General features: G+C 43.5%; 1 protein-coding gene across 7 annotated transcripts in view; it reads right to left on the bottom strand.

Annotated features, from left to right (window-relative positions):
- The window catches only part of DZIP1 (DAZ interacting zinc finger protein 1), a 78403-nt gene that overhangs the window by 30594 nt on the left and 23888 nt on the right, over nt 1-23921 (bottom strand). For 6 of the 7 annotated variants that reach the window (XR_007513192.1, XM_049853437.1, XM_049853435.1 and 3 more), the window contains 5 exons: nt 22838-22999; nt 13197-13334; nt 10673-10735; nt 1048-1188; nt 554-602 (listed from right to left, as the gene is read on the bottom strand). Coding sequence is in view for 6 of the 7 variants with exons in the window: in XM_049853437.1 (XP_049709394.1) it covers nt 554-602; nt 1048-1188; nt 10673-10735; nt 13197-13334; nt 22838-22999 (553 nt within the window). In the remaining variant the exon portion in view is untranslated. The remainder of the gene's footprint in view (nt 1-553; nt 603-1047; nt 1189-10672; nt 10736-13196; nt 13335-22837; nt 23000-23921) is intronic. The other variant, XM_049853439.1, reaches the window with a different exon arrangement.

Consider the following 23921-nt stretch of genomic DNA (forward strand, 5'->3'; position numbering starts at 1 on the left):
AAATGAACTTTCAATCTTCAAGATACTACAATTGAGAATAACATGGCAAGTCTTTAAAGCACTTTAGAATAATTAACAGTTTTGCTACCAATAATAATAGCTAACACTAAGAAGTGTTTAACAGGTATACTTTACATGGGTTATCTCACTTAATCCTCATAACAAGTCTACCATGTAGTCACTATTAATATTCCTACTACAGAGATGAGGCAACGCAGGGAGAGACTCACAAAGCTCTGAAGTGCTGGAGATGGGAGCTGAACCCAGCCAGTTTCTAAACTTTGTGCATTTAATCTTAACTCTGTCCTATAGTACATCAATCAATAGGTACAGAGTTACTCTGCCTGTGTTATGTGCATAACGGTATTCTTAGATAAAATACAAATATACGGAACAGGTAATTAAAATTCTTTGACTTTCTGGGTTCTGGTATCAGAGCTCCCACATTAAAACTTCAGGAGGAATGCCCTCGTAGCAGACATAAACCATGTGGCTCCCCATGTCTGCTGCCCAGCACACAGTTAGGGAGGACCTGTGAGGTCGGTCCACTTACCTTTGGGTTCACTGACACTATTTAATGGTTTACTGGTAAACTCTTTAATCTGCAAAGAAAAACAGTCTTGTAGCAATACACTCTTGAAACTAATACATATTGGATAATGGACAGATACTGTACTGAGTAAATTAACCTTTTCACGAAGCCCTCCGAAGACACAAGACACATGGACTTTAAAGAAATGGAGACACATACTTCATGAAGGCAGCATTTGGATTTGGCTGCTTTTCAAAAGCAACCATCAAAAGAAATTCTTGTCTACTTTCAAATTTATTCTGAATTCGCAATGAATAAATCTGCTCTACTGAGTTTTTAAATACCATTTTCTTTAGGTTCACTTTACTGGATTTACTTTTACAAGCAACTATGGGGCGGAATACTTTATCTTCTTCACCTTACACAACTCACAAGTGCTCTGAAATAAAAACACAGGTTCTTAAACACAGTACGGCACTTAACGCAGCACAGGGCCACTGTCTGGCCGGACACACCTGCTGTCTCTGTGTAATAATCAGCTCATTCTGTTCCTGGAGTCTTTGCCCCAGCTCCTCTATCCTCTTCTTGTAGAAAACATTACTGGCATTTAGGTCGTCTATCATTGAAGTCCGAAGTTTCTCTATATGTGACAGGAGCTGAAAAATAAATTTAAGGAACACACCCCTCTGTGAACTGCAGCTTTTACTGTGCACACCCTGCTTTCTTTGCTGCCTTTATAGAATCCATGCACATCCAGGCACCGAGATAGCTTTGATCACCGCGTACCAAGCCCCTGGGTGTACGAGGTGCTTCATCTGTTTCCAAGGGTGCTCATTAACTCAAGACAGATGTGCTGATGTTGTGAATAGTTGAGCGAACTTCATCATGTTACGTGGAACAACGTACAGATACGTAAAGATAAAGGATGAGGGCTTCTCTGACCTCGTGCACCCACAGCCCTTTGCCCATGCCTCCATCACTGAACTTCCATGCAGTTCTATCCTACACACGTCTCTGGCTCCAGTGGGCATTCCAGGGGGCAGAGATTCCATCTCCATTATTTTTATACCCCCAGCAACTAGCACAACCCCTGGTCCTGAGCAGGTTCTCAGGAAACATTTACTGACAAAAGGAAGTCTGGCATGGGAAGGAGAGGTAGGAAGAAAGGAATGGGCAGAGGGAGGGGAGGGGAGAGACACAGAGAGACAGAGACCCAAAGAGTCACAAATAGACTCATCTTTAGAGACGTGATGCCTGAGAAGATCAGAGATTAGACAAAAAGAATCCAAAAAGAATTTGTTTTCAAGCGTTTAGAGGAGGATTCTTAAAGGCATTGCAGTAGTTGCTTAAACAGATGGAAAAACAAGTTTGGTAACTGGGGCTAAGGACATTCCAAGCATAAGGCCTGAAGAGGAGACAGGAATATGAAGGTGGGGTGGGGGGAGTGACTGTGAGAGAAGGAGCTGAGAGTCTGAGAGCAGACTTCCTATAACTGGTTTATTCTTTTATGTCAACGCTCACCATGCGCTGCGCGCTGCGTGAAGCGCTTTGTCTTGTTTAATCCACACCACAGCCTTGTGGATACATGTTATGACCCCACTGTTTCAGATGAGGAAACTCAAGCCAAGGGAGGTAAAGTAACTGGCCCAAATTCAGACAGCTGGAGGGAGCAGAGCCCTGACTTCATCTCTCTGACTTCAAAGCCCACGCTCTCAATCAGCACATTGCACTCTCTCCCCTGGTCTGCCCAAACAAAGCACTTTGTGCTCATGAGGCAGCCCGTGGGTGAGGCCAACGGCTAATGTGCTCACTGCTGATCAAGTTGTTGCAAGTTCAAGTCCACCCAGATGTGCCTCAGAAGAAAGGCCTGGCGATCTACTTTAAAAAATTCAGCTATTGGAAAATCCAACGGCGCACAGTTCTACTCTGACATGGGGAGGTCAGTATGAGCTGAAGTCGACTTGACAGCAACTGTGTGTGTGGTGCTCATGAGGCTGGACACGCACTGGGTTCAACCAAGTCAAAAAGGTTTCCTGAGTGGGGACTAAAAAGACCCTTTCACACGCAACATGCTAACGTCCAGAGGACACCGTCATGAATTTCCCCAATCTTAATTAGCCACAAAACCACTTTTACAGACTGTATTTATCACCAACCCCTGGAAGAATGCCCCCAGAAGCACACTTTGAGAAATGCTGAGCTCGAAAACAGAAAAGTCAGTGAGGGTTCCAGTGTTTTAGTGGGGATTCAGGACCTAGAACCTGATCAACACTCTGAGGAGTCATTTCAGGCCCCCAAAAGAGTGGGAACATTAAAAATAAAACAAAAACTGAGGGATGGTTTATTTTCATATCGGAATTAAGAACTGACCAGAAGGGTACATGAAGAAGTTCACCAAGAGAGGAGTGTGGTATCTAAGTAAGGGATGACCACAGATTATTTCAAAAAGCTGTGACCTTTGAAGCTGTTTTTCATAACCTTCCACCATTGCAAGTTCCCTGCTTTTCTTCCACCAGTCCCTGTCGCAGCCTCCTCCGTTCCTTAAACTCCGTGACCACTCTACAACCTCCCCAACTCTAAAGAGTCTTTTGTTGGGTCAAAAGGGCATGCCATCACTTATCTGTGACTCCCTTTGAACTCCTACCAGTGGTTATTTAAAAAAAAGAAAAAAGACTGCCAAGAATCCAGGTAAAGCAATAAAAAGCTGGCAAATGCAACTTCCCTTAAAGGGAGAAATACAATATGTGCATTGTAAGAACAGTAAACACCAATCATGTGGAATAATTAATAGTTTGGTCTCAAGCAGAGATTACTAAACCTGAAGGTATTTTCCCCTCTGTAAGGGTTGGAGAGAAGTGAAGGGAGAAGCCAGTAGCTTCTAAACAAGTGAAACCAATAGATAAGGAAGCAGCGTAGCCTAGCGGCAGCACAAAAACTCCCATATACCAAATACTTGGGTGGATTCACCTCACTCATAACCAGGAAAAGCCTCACCTTCTCCCTCCATAATGCTGACAGTCTCTCTGTCCCTGACTGCAGTGGTCAAGTGTAAAACCCTGCAACTCACATTCTACCTCAGCCAAAAGACCGCTGTAAACCCCGTAAGTGGCTGGGAACACAGAGCACTTTAAAGAAGCAAGGAGTCAAAATTACCTCTACTGTGATGAAAAAATTTGGGGACAGTAGTGATGTCTGCACATAAGAAAAGTGATTAATATCACTGCATTGTACACATAAAAATGGGGGAAATGGTAAATGTTTTGTGATATATATTTTTCTACAATAAAACAATAAAGATGCTATAAGCATTTGGTGCCTGGAAGAATAAAGTAATAACTTTACATTTAAGTGATCTAAGAGTGATGGTCAAAAACATGGATCCAAATTAGAATTGTCTGGAGCCTTTTTTTGTTTGTTTGTTTGTTTTCCCCCAAAAATACACATGTCCCAGGCTTACCTACTGAATCCCAATCTCAGGGAGTAGGGCCTGGGCAATCTTCCGGAAAAGATTCCCAAGCAATTCTGAGGTGCATCCCTGGTTAGGAACCACTACCTTAAAGCATCTCAAAGGACAGACGCAATGGTCTTACAGAAAAACAACTGCACTAAAAAAACAAACCAAAAGCAACCACACTAAGTTCTGACTGACTGCCCTCCTCTCTGGATCCTACTTAATGGGTCTGGCTTAGTGGCTCTACCACTGCCGTTTGACTTATTCCTTTTGTGTGGGGCCTTTCTAGCCATGGTCTTGTGACTCCTACCCAGGTGACTGTGTGGGGCTATGCAGATAAGGTAATTGTGGCCCACCAAGGGGAATGATCAGTTTTGCCCTAAAATAGAGCCAATCCCAGAGCAGAGAGGAGACCCATCACCACCAAGGAAGGAGAGATCCGCAGCAGAAGCCCACAGGAGACACAGCTGTGGGCTCTCCTGCCCACAAAGCGAGAATGCAGAGTGTGTGTGAGCAGAAACTGAGGGTCAGGGAGAAGTCTACACCTGACGCATGAATTTGGGACTTGCCAACCTCCACAACTGCGTGGTCCATTTCCTTTACGTGGTTCATGAGTTCTGTGAGACGTTGCAGTGAATCAGGGAACCCAGAGATGGGAGGGAGAGTGCTGAGGGGAGAGGGAGTAGCTGATGTGAGAGATGATGGAGTGGGACAGCAGCTTGGAAAAGTCGGACATTTGGGACATCTTTAACCTCCACCTCATATGAACCAGCTTTGTGCTGATCCTTATAAATGAAATTATTCGTTTAACCATAACAGCCAGGCAAGACAATGAAACAGTTACACGGCATGGGCCCCGGAGTTAAGTGGGCCTGGATTTAAGTACCAGTGACCTAGAGGAAGAAACTGTTGTTGGGTGCTTTTGAGTGGATTCCACGGGATGGCATAGAGCTGCCCCATAGCGTTTTCTAGGCTGCAATCTTTATGGAAGCAGGTCGCTAGGTCTTCCTTCTGCAGAGCGACTGGGTGGGTTCGAACCACCAATTTTTTGGTTAGCAGCTGAGCACTTAACTCAGGCTCCTCGTTTGGGCAAGACCGCACCTTTCTAAGCCTCTGCTTCCTCATCTATAAAATAGGTACTCAGAGTACCTACGTCATAAAATTCTCAGAAGAATTAAATAAATGGTGACTATAAAAATCAGTTTATTCCTAAATACATCTATGAACCCAGAGGTATGCTGGTTAACCAGCTTGCAAAAAAGATAAAAAACCGTGACAGGGAAGAAACGTGCACAATCGGCTCTCGCAGGCCAATGCGGGCCAGCTCCAGCACACCACAGCGTGAGCGGTAGTACTGGTGCATTTTCACTTCTGCATAACACATACGGACAACAGAGAACACTTCCTGCATAATGGATCTGGCCTAAAGTACAGAAAAATCACCATCCAGAGCTCCATGGATCCTACTCCTTGGCTGCCGATAAACGTGCTGAAAGGTGATCACCGTCTTCCTAACTATATGGTGACTGCCCCCAGCAAGGGGCTCCCTGGGGTCCGTGATGGGAAGACAGACGTAATGTTCTCCCCATAGCAAAAAAAAAAAGCAGACGGTGCTAATACCTACAGGCCACTCTTTCACCCCTACTCTTCTGAACTCTACAATTAGCATTCCCCCTTCTATAAAAGCCAGGTGGAATGATTCCCTTTTAGACATCTAGCCACCTTCCATATTCATTCAGCAAGTATTTAATGAATGCCACCCACATTTTAGCAGGAGATAGATATGGCAGTCTGCTTCTTTAAAGATTTACAGCCTTGGGAAGCCCTATGGGGCAGTTCTACTCTGTCCTACAGAGTCGCTGGGAGTCAGAATCAACTTGATGGTAGTGGGTTTGGTTTTGGTTTAATCATATTTTAGGCATGATATTGGCTGCTGGGGATACAGTGGGGAACTAATAGCCCTTCCCTAAAAAAGGACTAATGATCTGGTTGGAGAGACAGACAACAAACAAGTAAACAAACCAGGAAATAAGCTAAAATGGTGATCAGAGCTAAACGGTGAAGTGACGAGAATAACAAAGTGGGGGTGCTACCTACTTAGATGGACTGGTCTCAGGTGACACGTAAGCAGAGGCCAGAGGATGATGTTAGGCAGAATTCTAGGATCACCCCTAAGATTCCATCTCCTGATGTACACATCCTGCATAAGCCCAACCCCCTGAGTTGAGTGGAACCCGCAGCACACTGCTAACCAACGCAATGTGGGGAAAATGAAGGGAGTCTGCAGATGCAATTGAAGTCCCCAATCTTTTATTACCTACTTTGAGGTAATAAAACAGGAAATTATTGTGGGGGTTCTGACCTGATCAGGCAGGCCCTGTGAAAGAAGGTCCAGGCCTTTCCTGAGGAAAAGACTGGAAGCAGGAGAGACCCTTCTACTGCGAAGAAGCAAACAACGAGGTTGTGAACTCCTGTGCAGAGCGGCTGCCCTAAGAACTGAGGGCCTCGATCCAACCACCGCCAAGAACTCACCTGAACATTGCCAACATCCTGAGTGAGCTTGGAAGAGAATCCGAGCTCCAGATGAGAACACGCCTGGCTGACACACCTGGTGAGACCCTGAGCGGAGGAGCCTGGTGATATGTGCCTGGATCCCTGACCCATGGAAAATGAAATAACAAATGACATGTATATAGAAGATGGTGGGACAATGGGGGCAGATCTCGTCTAACCTCACAAGGGGGAGGAGAGAGAATCAAGATCAATATCAGCCCAAGGCTGATGCCTAGGAGGTGGAAGTCAGACATATCTTCGCTCTCCAAACTTCCTACCAGTTCTGACACCAGCCGTCCCTTCCATGGCACTCTCTACTTCTCTGTGTTTGACAATTCGTTGCAATGGCCACATGGAATTCACAGAAAATACAATTATGGGGTTTATTAGGCAAGTAATAGGTTACAACTTGGGATTCAGTTCTCCCATCAGGACAGCTTCTTCTCCGGCTATGCCCACAGGCAGGGCACAGGGCCCTCGAAATATGCTTCCAGGGGACAGGCTCCTCTTGGTCCCCTGGGGGCAGGCTCCTCTTGGTCTGGCCTCTGCCCTGCTCAGGCAAGTGTTACAAAGCTCTTTAGCTCTGCAGATAAGCACCCTGAGGCACTCTACTCCACCAGGAAGCTTCCTGCCTGAAGGTGCTCAGTTCTCTCACTCTGTGGGTCAGCAAGCCTAGCTCTTTCAAGTGTCTGGAGACATCCCACTCTGCCAGCAAACCTTCTGCTGCTGAAGGCATTCAGCTCTCTAGCTCCACGGGCCAGCACACCCACTGTAGCCACTTCATTCCATGGGCTGGCACCGTCTCGAACAGGTCTCCTGGTTCTGCTGCTGCTGTTTCTCTGCTGTGGCTTTTTGCTATCTCTGGTGTTACAGCTCTCCCTCTCTTCTTCTGGGTCTAGGAGGTTCTCAGCACAGGGACCCCAGATCCAAAAGACATGCTCCGCTCCCAGCTCTTCTTTCTTGATGATAGTGCAGTTCCCCCTCCTCACAATCCGCCTCTGGAAAGGCTCATTTTAAGCCTAAGCGGGATGCCAAAACTGACCAATCCCCTCATTAAGGTTCCAAACATTTTATTGGCATGGTCCCACCCCCGTAAGTCTTGGTAAAGTAGAGGGTCAGTGTAAAAGAGGAAGACCCTCAATGAAATGGATTGACACGGTGGCTGCAACAATGGGCTTAAGTATAATGATTGTGAGGATGGCACAGGACTGAGCAGTGTTTCCTTTTGTTTTACATAGGGTGTGTTTTACGTAGGTACTCAGCGGCACCTAACAACAACAACAACCCCCACAAGGGTGCCATGCACCTTATTTGTATTATTAGCAGTGCTGTCTAACCCTTTGGGTGGGCCACAAGCACCTTATCTGCATATTCCCACTTGATGATTTTGTAGGAGTCACAAGACCATGGCGAGACAGGCCACATAAGAGCAATTCATCACATCACAGTGCATCATTTTTAGCCAGTAAATTTGTGGTTATTTGCTACACCGCACATAAAACTAACAGAGAGGGGGAGGAGAACATCATTTGAAGAGTAAGAGGAAGAGGCTCTCAGCAGTGAAAACCACATGTAAAGAAGAGAAAAAGGCTGCAATGTTCTAGGAATTACCGGAATGCTATCCAAGCTAGGAGGGAGATCAGGATGAGGCTACAGTGATTATTAACAGCCACATTATTCTGCCCACTGTGTGGACAGCAGATTAGGAAAGGACAAGGCTGGATTGAGAAGACCAGTCATTGTTGTCGTTAGGTGGCATCGAGTTGGTTCCGACTCACAGCAACCCACGTACGACAGCAGGGAACGCTGCCCAGTCCTGTGCCATCGTCACAATCATCGCTATGTTTGAGCCTACTGTTACAGCTGCTATGTCAATCCATCTCATTGAGGGTCCTCCTCTTTTCCACCAACCCTCTACCTTCCTTTCAGAAACAATGGAAGCTTGGTCAAGTGTGGAGGCAACAGAAATATTCAAAAGAATATGGGTATGAGATAAAGGTCAGGAACTGCTGATGGCCTGGAATTGGGAACTGAGGGAGAGAGAGAAGAGAATGAAGGGAGATGTGCAACTGAGTGGACGAGGGCTATTTACCAAAGAAAACCACATCTAGGAACAAACCCAAGGACTTCGTTTTAGACATGTTAAGTTTGAGAAGTTCATGAAGGTATCAAGTATAAAGCTGGCTATGTGATCTGGAGCTCAGAGCGGTGGTTCAGGCTGGAGAAATAAACATGGGTGGTATCCACACATAGCCACAATTCCACTTTAACAAACTCTCTTTTCAATCACTAGAGCACTCTGCATTTATCTTGTCCTGATTTCCATCCATTATCTGCTTACTCATTTCTACTCTCTTGCTATACTGTAAACAACCAAGGAGCAGAGATTATCTGTTGTATATATTTTTTATCCTCTATAAAGCGATGCGCACAGTCGCTGCTCAAAAAATATCTCTGAATTGGTGACAGAGTTTTCAGTCTATACAAACTACTGTATGAGCATCTGCATGTATACGTTTATATATACATGTATCCATATACGAACAATATGTATCATTAACATGACTAAATAATACTATGAATGAAATACAAAAAAAGTCACGGTTCCTATTTAATTTTTCTAGCAATAGTACAATTTTAAAATTAGATTAATAACTAACTTTCCAATCTAAGTTCATCAAGAACTGTAAGTATTTTACAGGGTGTTTTGATTTTTTACTTTTTGTTTGCTTTGCTTTACTTTGGTGCTGGTAATGCTCACACGTTTCTTCTTTTTTTCTTCAGCATTTTTCCTACTTAAGAGGAATACAAGCTGATAAATGCTGTGGTCATCTGAGCTGTCTTCATCCTTGATGTTGTTGTTGTTAGGTGAGGCTGAGTTGGTTATGACTCATAGCGACCCTATGTACAACAGAACGAAACACTGTCTAGTCCTGCACCATCCTCACGATCATTGTTATACTTCAGCCCATTGTTCCAGCCACTGAATCAATCCATCTCATCGAGAGTCTTCCTCTTTTTCACTGACCCTCCACCTTACCAAGCATGATGTGCTTCTCTAGGGAACAGTCCCTCCTGATAACATACCCAAAGTACGTGAGACCAAGTCTCATTATCCTCACTTCTAAGGAGCATTCTGGCTGTATTTCTTCCAAGACAGATTTGTTCATTCTTTTGGCAGTCCATGGTATATTCAAGAATCTTCGCCAACACCACAACTCAAAGATGTCAGTTCTTCTTTGGTCTTGCTTATTCACTGTCCAGCTTTTCCATGCATATGAGCCGAGTGAAAACACCGTGGTTTGGGCCAGGAGCATCTTAGTCCTCAGAGTGACAGCTTTGCTTTTTAACACTTTAAAGAGGTCTTTTGCAGCAGATTTGCCCAATGCAATGCATCTTTTGATTTCTTGACTCCTGCTTCCATGATTGTTAATTGTGAATCCAAGTAAAATGAAATTCTTGCTGACTTCAATCTTTGCTCCATTTATCATGGTGTTCCTTACTGGTCCAGTCGTAAGGATTTTTGTTTTCTTTATGCTGAGGTGTAATCCATACTATATGAAGAACTCAGCATCAGGACTGGAGGAAGACTCATTAACAACCTGTGTCATGCAGATGACACAACTTTGCTGGAAGTGAAGAGGACTTGAAGGAGTTACTGAAGAAGATCAAAGACTACAGCCTTCATCCTAGATACTACCTATTACATGCCTTTTGTCATATAAATACTCTGCTTTTTGCTAAGAAAGGTCATTTTAGAATTTGTATAGGTTGGTGGTTCCAGCCCTCCAGCCAGTCCACAGAAGAAAGATGTGGCAGTCTGCTTCCATAAAGATTTACAACCTTGGAAACCCTTGGGGCAGTTCTTCTCTGTCCTATAGGGTCACTATGAGTCGGAACTGACTTGAAGGCACACAGCAACAATGTAGCATAGAAAACAAGAATGAAAGAAACTATATCAAAGTAGTAGCAGTGGTTATCTCTGGGTACTGGAATTATAAGTAATTTTAATTTTTGTTACATATCACTTCTCCACAGATTTTATTAAGTGGACAAATATTACTTTTATCAAAAAGAAGAGCAAACATTCATTTCAAAAAAGACCCGCTTGGAAGCCACTGATTTCTTAATCTTACCCGGCCCTTTTCTTTCTTGTGCTCTTGATGAAGGGCTTGAACTCGAGCTGTCCACTTGCTTTCCTACAAAATGGTGAAACAAGAGTAACTTACATGCAACTATAAAAACAATATCTACAAAGGCTTCTTCCTTTCTGGTGGCTACTTGGTGGGGTGAAGAATTATTTTGCAAGGAATTTGGTCTTCTGTTCCTGGTAACCAGTTGCCGTCAAGTAAATTCTGACACATGAAGGCTGATGTTTTGGAGGTAGGTTGCCAGGCCTTTCTTCCAAGGTACCTCTGGGTGGATTTTAGCCTCTGGTCTTTTAGTTAGCAGCTGAGGGAGCTTGCACCACCCAGGGACTCCTGTAAACTCCTGGAATTTCCCTAGGGATTCCAGTGTCTTTGTTATTCATAGAGAATTCCAGATCACACTTGATAGTTTATGCTAATAAGATGATTCCAGGTGAGGGCTGGCCAAGCCAGAAAGACCCACCCCATGGTATCAGTCGATCATGCCTATGTAATGAAAGCTCTGGACACTAAAGCTCATGTGAGCTTCCTGGTTGGTGACAGGGATCAATGCACTGAGAACAACATGTCCTTGGGGACAAAGAAGCTCCAAATCTGGGACCCTCCCACACCTTGGCCTATGCGTCTCTTGATTTGTATCATTTTTGCTGTATTAAAACTATAAATACAGCACTTTCCTGAGTTCTGTGAGTCATTCTAGCAAATTATCGAACTCATGAGTAGGCAGCAGGTCAGAAGCATGATTGTCCTGGGAACCCCTGAACTTGCAGCTGGTGTCTCAAGGCTTGGTCAGACGTGGCAGTCTGGAGGACTGTGCCTTTAAAGTGTGAGGTCTGACCTAACTCTCGGTCAGAACAACTACACTACAGTTAGAGTCAGAATTCAGCAAAACTAAACTCATTCATTTTAGAGTTGGTGTCAGAAGACACGCATTATAGTACCTATGAAACCAAACTATTTGGTAAAGTTTTAGTTGGCATTTTTAAAAAATACATAAAGTTAAAAGTGTTTAGACACATTTGCACTTGTTTTAATTTTATACTCCAAAGGTAAGGGTCAGCCAGTATTTTCTGTAAAGGGCTAGATAGTAAATGTTTTAAGCTTTGTAAGCCATAGGGTCTTGGTAACAACTATTGGTAACGGGAGAACAGCTATAGACAATATGTAAACAAATGGGCGTGGCTGTGTTCCAATAAAATTTTATTTACAAAAACAGGTGCCAGTTTGCCAACCCATGCAGTAAGGGCTTGGAAACACCAAGGTTTCTGAGTTCATGGGTTCTGAACTAGTGGGACAACTCACAGGAAGCCAAAAGAAGAAGTTTAGGTAGGACCTTAGGTTTTCCTAACTGTGTCCTTCAATTCATAAGAGACAAATTGTGGTTTCCAGCCTGCCAGGAGCAATTGTCTGCAGCACAGCTCAGTGCACAATTCCTGAACCCCTACTGTGTACCAGGCACCTTGCTGGGCAGTCACTGACCAGGTAGGTGAGGACCCCAGAGGTTCAGGGATAGCTTCCTGAAAGAGGTGCCATCCCAAATGAGTACAAGGAAACAAGAAAAGGACAGGTCACGAAAACTGGGAGGGGCATGACAAGCTAAGAAAGCAGCACGAGCAAAGGCAGGAAACAGAATGTCCCGTTCTGGGAACTGCCAGCTGTCCTGGCACTAACAGAGCATCAAGGTGAAGGTTAAGGCAAAGAATGGCAGGCGATGATGCAAAATCCAGATCCTGAAGGGGCTTGTATGCCGGTTAGGATCCTGGACTTTATTCTGTAAACCACGGGGATCACTACAGGATTTCAAGCAGGACATTGGCAGGGTCAGCCTGGCTGCAGTGCAGAAGGTAGAGCTGGGGGAGGAAGGTGAGAAGCAAGGCAAGTTAAGACGCAGTGACAGTAATCCGTATTTCAAAAGCACACTTGCCTTTTTAGATGGCATATGCTTATCTATTTTTAAAAATTCATAAGCTTTCATCTTTCATTTGTTTCCTGGTAAAAAATTTGTTCCACTAAACCAGTGTGATTAAAACAGCCATGATGAAGATTGTGCTTCTTCCAGGGGTTGACTTCCAAATGATTTTAATTATGTTTGATAAAGGTAAAAAGATCATCGGTTTGCCAATGTAGCTGTATATTTAAGCTCTAAAAATCAAGTCAGTGCTTCCACATGCCTCTTTATGCCTTTTCACAGTCAGAGCTACATCTAAAGTAAGGAAAATAAAGACAACAGTAACACTAACCAATTCAAACAGACATTATGTTAGAAACACAATGAAACAATTCTTCCAACTGTTAATTTGAGGAGAGAACTCTCCTTCCACTTCTATTAATCAATCAAAAAATATTTACTGAGCACCTATCACAGATTTCACGGGTTTAGGGAAACAAACAAAAAGAACTAGCCACGTTCATGATCACGGAAAGAAAACACTTTTCTGTAAACGCTTACTATAAATTACTTCACTAAGAGAAATTAAGACAGCTACCACAGTTACTACCCACCTCTACATACCTGACTATCAAGAAGTTGCATCACATTTTGGAAATCCTGGGGACACGGAGGACGGTCTTCTTTAAACTCATGGGCATCTTTTAACGTGCCTATGTTGGACTTGATCTGCATATTAGACTTCTGTATTTCTGATAATTGCTATAAGATAAAATTCGAAATCACTGATACAAGTGTTTATACTTTTGTAAGACTGAAGCAGAAAACAAAATTAGGGAGCATGTAACCGCATCTTCAATCTGACTATCCTACCGAAAGCTGATTTTGCTTCTCCTACTTCTCCTTCCCAGTGGTTTCTTGTTCTGTTCCTACTACTGTCTGGTCTTTCTAACTCAAAGTGTACAGGGTGGAAAAAAATGAAAGGAAAACTGAACTTTCTAATCTTAGGCAACATGCCTTCAAATATTTGATGGGCAAATACCAGCAGTAAGAAACAGAGGAACCGGGTGCAGCTGGTTCTCAGGTTAAAATAATTTAGTGAGGGGGCTAACACTGTTCAGGTACCACATCAGTAATCCACTTGGGTCACAACGTTTAATTTTATCCTTTGCTTGTTATTTCCAGTTTGTCGTTGTTGTTAGCTGCCACTGAGTCAGCCCCCAACTCATGGCAATGCCAGGTGTAACGCTGTCTGGTCCTGAGCCCATCCCCATCATCAGGGTCTGAAGGGTTTTCACTGGCTGATTCTCAGAACTAGATCATCAGGCCTCTCCTCCTAGTTTGTCCAAGTCTCGAAGCTCTGCTGAAACCTGTTCAGCATTATGCAAGCAAGTAACACGCAAGCCTCCACTGACAGACAGGTGATGGCTGTGCATCAGGTGGGTTGGCCAGAAATCAAACCCAGGTCTCCCACACAGAAGGTGAGGATTCAATCCTGAACCACCACAGTGCCTTTATTTCCAAAGTTACTGGTGGTAAAAAAAAAAAAAAACCTCTGAAAACCACAGAAGCACAATACGTTAACTTTAAAAATGAAAGGGTGGAGGAGCATAACTCCCTGCTCTTTAAGTGTGAGCTACAAATACTGACCTCCTTCAAAAGAGTACAATGTGGAAGGAGGGAAAAGGAGTAGCTTTACAGTGGAGAAACGTGGCAAATACTACCTCAGCCAGGTGATCAAGGTCAACATCGATAATCAAAAATCATGTTGACAGCCTGTACCCTTGACATAATGTGATGAAAATGGCACTCTGCCTCTATGATCTTCCTCTTGAAAGCCCATAAACCCAGTCTAAACATGAGAAAAACATCACACAAATTCCAATACAAGGGCATCCTACAGTACACCTGACCATTAGTCCTCAAAATTATAAAGATCATCAAAAACAAGGACGGTGTGGGAAACTGTCACAGACAAAAGGAGGCTAAGGAGACATGACAACTAAACGTAATATGGAATCCTGGTGGGATCCTGGAACATGAGGCAAAAACTAAGGAATCAAAATCAAGTATGAACTTTAGCTAATAATAACATATCAATATCTGTTTACTAATTGTAACAAATCTACCATACTACTCTAAGATGGTAACAACAGGAGACATTGTGTGGGGTAAGGGAGTTATATGGGAATTCTCTGTATTATCTGCTTAACTTTTCTGTAAATCCAGAACAGTTCTAAAAAATAAAGTCTAATTAATTAAAAAAAAAAAAAAGTAAACCTCTGTAGCCAAAAAGTGATGGACAAATAAAATATGGTATGTATCTATATCCATACAATGAAATATTATTCAGCCATAAGAAAAGAATGAAGGACTGGTACATGCTATAACATGAATAAACCTTGAAAACACTATGCTAAGTGAAAAAACCCAGTCACAAAAGACCACAGATTATATGATTCCGTTCATGTAAAATGCTCAGAATAGGGAAATCTACGCAGACAGAAAGTAGATTAGTAGTTATCTAGGGCTAGGGAGCTTAGGGGCAAACAGGGGCGACTGGTAACTGTTAAGGGGTTTTTTCCTAATTTGGTGAAAATATTCTAATATTGATCATGCTGATGGCTGCACAACCTTCTGAATACACTAAGAAACACTGACTTGTACACTTTAAATGGGTGCACTATATGGTATGTGAACTACATCTCAATAAAACTGTTTAAAAAAAATCAAAAGGGGACTTCCATCCAACATGGCACCACAGACTGAAGCACCATGCCATCCTGCCACAGCAAAGACCCAAAAAACTAAGTAAAACACACACAAATGTCATTCCTGGAACCTGAAGCACCAAATGAAGAGATAGAAAACTCAGCCAAGCACCGAACCAAATAAGAAACTGACAGAGGACAGGCAGCAAGGGGAGATATGTGCGAAGGGCCGCATCAGCTAATGCAGCATGGATCCGCCATCTTGGACTCCAGTCGGGTATCGGCAAACAAGGAGCCCAGGAAAGGAGCTTCGTGGAACTCCCAGCAGGAGACAGAGCACCCAGTAACCAGCGATACATGCCTTCCCATCCCCCATTCTTTCCCCACTGCTCTACCTCCGAGCTTGTTGGATGGCTGTGGTGGCCCAGCTGGCCGGGAAGTGCAAGATATGTGCCGCTTGGACTCGCCCCACCCATGTGGGAGATCAGTGGATAGGGAGCACAGGAAAGCAGCTTCAGAAAGTTCCCAGCAGGAGACAGAACCCAGTAACGAGTGATACACGCTTTCCTAGCCTGCTTTCTCTCCCCTCTTTGGCCTCCTCTGCTTCCCGCCAGCCGCAGTCTCTTGGCCAGGAGGCAACTGCTTTGGCCTCAGGCTGCTCGGATTTGCCCTGCCTACACTGGCAGGGCCCCTGAGCTGGTATTGCTTCTTTCTGTCTCTTTTGGTTTCTTCTGCACCTCCTACCACCTCCCCCTCCACTCTCTGGAACACCTAGCTCCGTGTGCCATCTTTGCTTCTTCTTGAAAGGCGGTGAAGCCATGCTTGACTGGGGAACCACTCCCCAGCCCTCAACACCACACTGGTGGGATCCCTGGGGCTTTTTTTCCCCTTGTTTTGCTTTGTTCTGTTTTCTTTTCACAGCTTGGGAGCCCCTTCTAGCCGGGCTGCACTGCATGACTTAGGAGCCACTCCCCCAATCTGAGCAGCCGTATAGGTGGGATCCCTGGGGGCATTTTTTTTTCTTTTCTCTCTCTTTTTCCCTTTCTGTATGTCTTCATTTCTCAGTTCTTGTCTCTCTACAGTTATCTTCTTTTCCTGTGTCCTGAACACCTGGTGCTGTGTGACATCTATACCCTCTCTAACCAGGCTATACTTCGCAGCCAAGGAGTCACTTCCCTGGTCTTAGCAGCCCCACCAGTGGGACTCTGGGATTCCTGGGGGCTTTTCTTTTTTTCTTTTCCAAATTTTTATCTAGTCATTTTTTTTTTCTCTTTCTTTGTTTGCTTCTTTGTTTTGGGCTCCTGTTTTTCTCTCCTCTCTCTCCTCTTTCCCATATCCCATTAGCTCTACACATCACAACCTCCCCCCTCTTTCCTGCCTACCTGTACCATGCACTGAACATCACATCTCTGAGCACCACAGGCACAGCTTAATGGGACCTGCCCAGCACTGATTCCTGGCCCACCCTGTCAGCCCTAGTATGTACCATAAACAACCCATCCCAGCCCCTCACCTTCAGCTGGACCTGCCCTGCTGCACCATAGCTGAATGACTGGCCCTGCCTATCAGACAAGGAGGTGAAAATTATCGCGACTACAGACGAGCAAACAACAAAGAACGCACAGCTCACCTGCTCAGATATAACCAAATAAAACAAAAAATCAGGATGAAACAAACAGATCTACAATCAAGAAGTGAAGAAAATAACTACTGAATGTCCCGAAGACAGCAGACAATGTCAAAACATATAAAAAAACAGGACAGGATGGGTCCAGTAGGCATTCAAAATAAAACACCAGATGACTTTCCATTAGAAGAAAAGACACTGGAACTACCTGACAGGGAATTCAAATCACTAATATTCAGAGAAATAGAAGAGTTGAAGCAAAAAGCAGACAAAATGATGAAGAAATAGACAAATTTTTGGCAAAGGCAGACAAATTCATGGAAAATACAGACAAAAAAAAAAAGGAACAATTCAGGAAAGTAATACTGGAACAAAATGCCAAAATAAATTCACAACTAGAGATCATACAAAAACAATTAGAAATCCGAAAGATAAACAATAAGACTTGAGACATGGACAGTGTCATAGAAGGGCTGAAGAGCAGGTGTGAAATGATGGAAGACAGAAACAGTGAAATTAAAGACAAACACTTGGATATGACTCTGAGGAAAAATCAGAAAAAGGGCCAAGAAAAATGATGAAACTCAGAATTATGTGGGACACAATCAAAAGCAAAAATTGGCAAGTAATCGGAGTTCTAGAACAGGGAGAGAAAATGAAAAGCACAGAGAAGATCATTGAAGAATTGCTGACAGAAAACTTCCCTAATATCATGAATGATGAAAAGCTCACCCTCCAAGGAGCTCAATGAACCCCATATAGGATAGTCCCCAAAAGAAAAACACCAAGGCATATTATAATCACACTCGCTAAAACCAAAGACAAAATCCTGCTGGCAGCTCGAGAAAAACAAAAAGTCACATAGAGAGAAGAAACAATAAGACTAAACTCTGATTATTCAGCAGAAACCATGCAGGCAAGGAGGCAATGGGATGACATATAAAACACTGAAAGAAAAAAACTGCCAAACAAGAATAATATATTGGGCAAAAAATTTGTTCAAATATGATGGAGAAATTAGTATATTTCCAGATAAACAGAAATTAAGGAAATATGTAAAAGACAAATCAAACTTACAAGAATTATTAAAGGGAGTCCTTCAGTCTGAGAACAAACAACATCAGACCACAGCCTGAATCTAGGACACGAGATGGTACCAGCAAGATACCAACCTAGGAAATAACTCTCAAGGACTATCCAAAAGCAAAACAATTGCAACAGGGAACCAGAGAGGTTAATCTGTAAACGACAACAACGTCAGAACACTAAAACGGAATAAACGGTATAGGTATAGAACTTTCTAATGAGGAGGAAGGCAAGGCGATACCAAGTAATAATAGGAACCTATTACCTAGGAAGACAAGGGTAAATTTCAAGGTAACCACAAAGAAAGTTAACAAACCTACTATCAAAATAAAGAAGAAAAACAGAAAGTCTCAACAAAAATAAAAGAAATGAAAAAAAATCCACAAACAAAAGGAACTCAGCACGGGAGAGAGAGAGGAACAACGAAAATGTTAGCACCACAAAAAAAAAGCACTACAAAATGACAGCAATAAACTCAACAATAAAGAACAACAATGGATCTGTGAAGCATCTCATAACATGGATGCATCTGGAGGATATCACGAAAGGACAAATATTGAATGAGCCACTACTGTAAAAACTCATGAAAAGGCTGACATACAAAAAGAAACAATATTTGATGGTTATGAGGGAGGGGAGGCGTACGGATGGAAAAAACACTTAACAAAGATAAGCATTAACTGTGGTGAAAGGTAAGACAGTACATAACACTGGGGAAGCCAGCACAACCTGTACAAGGCAAGGCCACGGTAGCTCCATAGACTCATCCAAACTCCCTGAGGGACCAAACTGCTAGGCTGGGGGCTATGGGGACCATGGTCTCAGGGAACATCTAGCTCAACTGGCATAACAGAGTTTATAAAGAAAATGTTCTACATTCTACTTTGGTGAGTAGCGTCTGCGGTCTTCAAAGCCTGTGAGCGGCCATCTAGGATGCTCTGCTGGTGGCTGGTTGCCACCGACTGCTCTGGCAGGGATTGCAATAAAGGGTCCCAGAGAGAGCCGCAGAAAAATGTAGAATGCAATTCTAACTCAAGAAGGAAGACCAGACTTGCTGGCTTGACAGAGACTGGAGAAAACCTGAGAGTATGGCCCCTGGACACCCTTTCAGCTCAGTAATGAGGCCACTCCTGAGGTTCACCCTTCAGCCAAATATTGAACAGGCCCATGGAACAAAATAAGACTAAAGGGGTGCACCAACCCTGGGGCAGGGACTTAAAGGCAGGAGGGAACAGGAAAGCTGGTAATAGGGGGAACCCAGGGTTGAAAAAGAAGAGTGTTGACATGTTGTGGGGTTGTTAACCAATGTCACAGAACAATGTGCATACTGTCTGATGAGAAACTAGTTTGCTCCGTAAGCCTTCATCTAAAGTTCAGTATATATATATATAAATCAAAAGGTTAGAAATGGTAAGCTGTGAAATCAAGTCCTATTCCATAATTAGCCTGGGGGCAGCGGGCAGGACCATGGATGGAGCCTCAGGCAAAAGAACTGTAACTAGCAGCTCATTAAAAAAAAAAAAAAACCAATGCCATCAAGTGGATTCTAACTCATAGTGACCCTATAAGACAGAGTAGAACTGCCCCACAGACCTTCCAAGGAACACCTGGTGGATTCAAACTGCTAACCTGTTGGTTAGCAGCTGTAACCCTTAAGCACTATGCCACCAGGGCAGCTCATTACAGAGGAGGGAATAAGTGTGGCCTTGATGGGGAAGACTTAGGAAGCCAGCCTTAAACTGCTGAGTATCAAAATCCACCTCTGTGGATAATTCAGCACCCCACTTTGAAAAGGTGTCACAGGTATGAGGTTCAGGAAAATATTCGGGGTACGAGTGGTAAAAGAAAGTACTGTCCAGAGGTGCTGATGCTTATAAAGAAGAACAGGAACTACGGAGAGGCGATATGGGGATAACTGTGCCAATGGGAGCCCATGAGCCCTCGTGGTGCAATGGTTAGGCACTCAGCTGCAAACTGAAAGGTTGGTGGTTTGAACCCACCAGCCACTCTGCAGGAGGAAGATGTGCCAGTCTGCTCCTGTAAACATTACAGCCTTGGAAACCCTGTGGGGCAGCCCACTCTGTTCTATAGGGTCACTATGAATCAGAATCGACTCGATGGCAGTGGGTTTGGTTGGGTTTGGAGCCAATAGGAAGCTGGCTAAAGGAAGCTCTACAAAAAGACAATGAACTGTCCAAAGTTACTTTCCCTCAACTTTTTACTTGAAAATTTCAAAATACAGAAAAGTGTAAAGAATAGTACAATGACCACCCATTTCACCTCCACGTTGTTAACATCGTACCATGTTTGCTTTATAAAGGTGATAGGGCAGGCAAATTTTTCTGTAAAGGGCCAGGTAGTAAATACTTTCAGCTTTGTGGGCAATGCTGTCTTTGTTGCAACTATTCAAATTTACCACTGTGGCATGGTAGCACTGTAGATGATACATAAATGAATGAGCATGGCTGTATTCCAACAAAACTTGGCTGATCGACACTGAAATTCACTTAAAAGAAAACAAAACCCGTTGCTGTCGAGTCAATTTTGACTCATAGTGACCCAGTAGGACAGTGTAGATCTGCCTCATACAGTTTCCAAAGAGCGGCTGGTAGATTCAAACTGCCAACCTTTAATTAGTACCCAATCTCTTAACCACTGGGCTACCAGGGCTCTGAAATTAATTTTCACATGTCATGAAGCATTCTTCTTTTGATTCTTTTTTTCAACCATTTAAAAACATAAAAACCATTCTTGCCCATGGGCCATGCAAAAACGGGTAGCATGCCAGACTTGGTCCACAGGTTGAGACCACTATACTAGAGTTTAAACAGTTTTAGGGAAGGATTTTAGCAGTATTTCAAGAATATTCTTCCATTTGAGTTAATAAAACTTGTTGGCCCCTAGAGGGTGCTCAAGGATTTTTCCCTCTCCTCCTTCCCATAGTTTTTTTTCTCCACAGATGACTCAGGATCAAACCTGCCCAAGGAGCTCAGGTGAACTGTGAGCTGGAGGACAATGACTGGCCTTTTTCACAGGAGATGGAGGTCCCAGTCCAGCTGGGTCCGTCTCTATTATTCATGCACATGATGAGGGTTGTGTGGCCAGTATGAACAGGAGGGTGGGCTCATTTAGCCATGTGCTGCTCTCTCTAGACACCCTGCCCCCCTCACCAGTGAAGGCTGGGGTAAGGAAGGGGACTGGCAAAGGTTCTCGCTCTGGTTTTCTGGGTCTGCTTCCTTCTCCTCCCACACTGGTGCTCTGGGTCAGCCTTTACAGCCACTACAGTGGTAAGTTCCGAAACCAGGGAGGCGTTTATGGTTTAAGGCTACAAATTTTTTTTTTTTAAGCCTAACCAACACTTAACCGTGCTCATGAGGAATCTGTACACGGATCAAGAGGCAGTCAGTCGTTAGAAGAGAATGAGAGATACTGCATGGTTTAAAGTCAGGAAAGGTGTGCGTCAGGGTTGTATCCTTTCACCACACCTGTTGAATCTGTATGCTGAGCAAATAATCTGAGAAGCTGGACTATATGAAGAAGAACAGGGCATCAGGACTGGAGGGAGACTCATTCACAACCTGCGTTAAGCAAATAACACAACCTTACTTGCTGAAAGTGAAGAGAGCTTGAAGCACTTACTGGTGAAGATCAAAGACCACAGCCTTCAGTATGGACTACACTCAACATAAAGAAAACAAAAATCCTCACAACTGGACCAATAAGCAACATCATGATAAATGGAGAAAAGACTGAGGTTGTCAAGGATTTCATTTTACTTGGATCCACAATCAACACCCATGGAAGCAGTAGTCAAGAAATCAAAAGCAAATCAGCTGCAACAGATCTCTTTAAAGTGTTAAAAGGCAAAGACGTCACCTTGAAGACTAAGATGCACCTGACCCAAGGCACGCATGGTGTGTTCAATTGCCTCGTATGCACGGGAACACTGGACAACGAATAAGGAAGACCAAAGAAGAATGGACGCATTTAAGCGGTGGTATTTTTTTTTTTTTTTTTTTATTGGCAAGGAGTATTGAATACACCACGGACTCCCTAAAGAACGAACAAATCTGTCTTGGAAGAAGTACAACCAGAATGCTCTTTGGAAGCAAGGATGGTGAGACTATGTCTCACATACTTTGGACATGTTGTCAGGAGGGATCAGTCCCTGGAGAAGGAGGACATCATGCTTGGTAAAGTAGAGGATCAGCAAAAAAAATGAAGACCCTCAATGAGATGGATTAATATAGTGGCTGCAACAATGGGCTCAAACATAACAACAATTGTGAGGATGGCACAGGGCTGGGCAGTGTTTCATTCCATTGTGCACGGGGTCGCCATGAATCGGAACTGACTCAACGGGACCTAACAACAACAAACCTAACCAGGAGCCCTGATGGCACAGTGGTTAAAAGCGATGGCTGCTAACCAAAAGGTTGGCAGTTTGAATGCACCAGCTGTTCCTTGAAAACCCTACGGGGCAGTTCTACTCTGTCCTGCAGGGTCGCTATGAGTTGGAATCAACTCAGTGACAACAGTTTGGTTTTTTGGTTTTAAACCTAACCAGTTAACGAAAGAGGGATCCTCTATGATCCGAACAAATGCATCCTATGAGTGTGTGCTGCACTGGGGTTTAGTGCCAAGGCTCTGCTCTCAACACCATGCCTTCTCTGACTTGTTCCCTCTTCTGTATGCCTTGTGCTCACAGGAAGGAAGGGTTCCTAGGCAAAGGGCCAATAAAGGAATTTCTGGGTCCTCCAGCCACCATGCCATTCTGATACCACCTTCCAAGCAATACTGCACTCTAGTAATACTATGAGAGTGTCTAGGTCAATACTTACATATTCTAATGCCGAATTCTTAGAAGTCAGTTCTTTAAACTCCTTCATAAACATTTCCTTGACTTTTTCCATTTCATCAACTAGCTTTTCCTTTTCTTCTTCTTTCCATCTATCAAATAACTTGACAAATTCTTCTTCTTTTGATTTCTGCATTTCATATTCCTGAAATTATTTTAACACATGGCTTTAAAATTTATGATATGAAGCAAACATGCAAAATCTTAAATAAGCAGTCATAGCTTCACTTTGAATGTGTTAGCTAGTATTGCTTATTTCAGTTAGGTTTCCAGCAACACGTCACATAATGGCAGGTCTGTGCATAATACTATATGTAAGCCAAGGAAACACCTAGCATCCTTTTGTCCTTGTATTCCTTAAAATACAAAACAGAGGCTCAAGGCCTCACACGTTCTATATTCTATGAACTCGTAGGGTAGACAGGCAATAATACATAAACTATAAATATACTTTTTAAAAGAGAACATCAATTTAGCATTAGAAGAATCCCTCTCGCACCGTATCAATTTGGGTAGGGTTGCCGCATTCCAGGAGCCCCTGGGTGACTAAAATGGTCAAGCCTTCGCTACTTGCCAAAAGGTTGGTGGTTCAAACCCACCCAGGGGCACCTCGGAAGACAGGCCTGGTGATCTTCTGAAAGGTCACGATGTTGAAAACACTATGGAGCACAGTTCTACTCTGCACACACGCATTCACCACGTGTCAGAATCAGCTCCACGACAACTAACGACAACAGGCCCCATTCTGCCCACCAAAAAATACAAATTCAGATTTGCATGAGCTAGCTGATCGGTACTTGATTTCTCACCTAAAACGGCACAGCTGAGGAATCAGATTTAAAAAAATCTGTAGATCCTAGCACTCCAATAAAAATTATGCCTTGTTGCTAGGCACTAACATCAGGCAATGGTGGTCCAGAACACAGGCTGCCTGGGTTCAAATCCTGGCTCCCCCATTTATCAACTGCATGACCTTGTGCAAGGCAGCTCCCGTACCCCCTTGTCCTCATCTGTGCAATGGGACAATAACAGTGCCTTCCTCTGAGGTTGTTATGAGGACTAAATGA

The sequence above is a fragment of the Elephas maximus genome, chromosome 14, assembly GCF_024166365.1.
Source record: "Elephas maximus indicus isolate mEleMax1 chromosome 14, mEleMax1 primary haplotype, whole genome shotgun sequence".
Lineage (NCBI taxonomy): Eukaryota > Metazoa > Chordata > Mammalia > Proboscidea > Elephantidae > Elephas > Elephas maximus.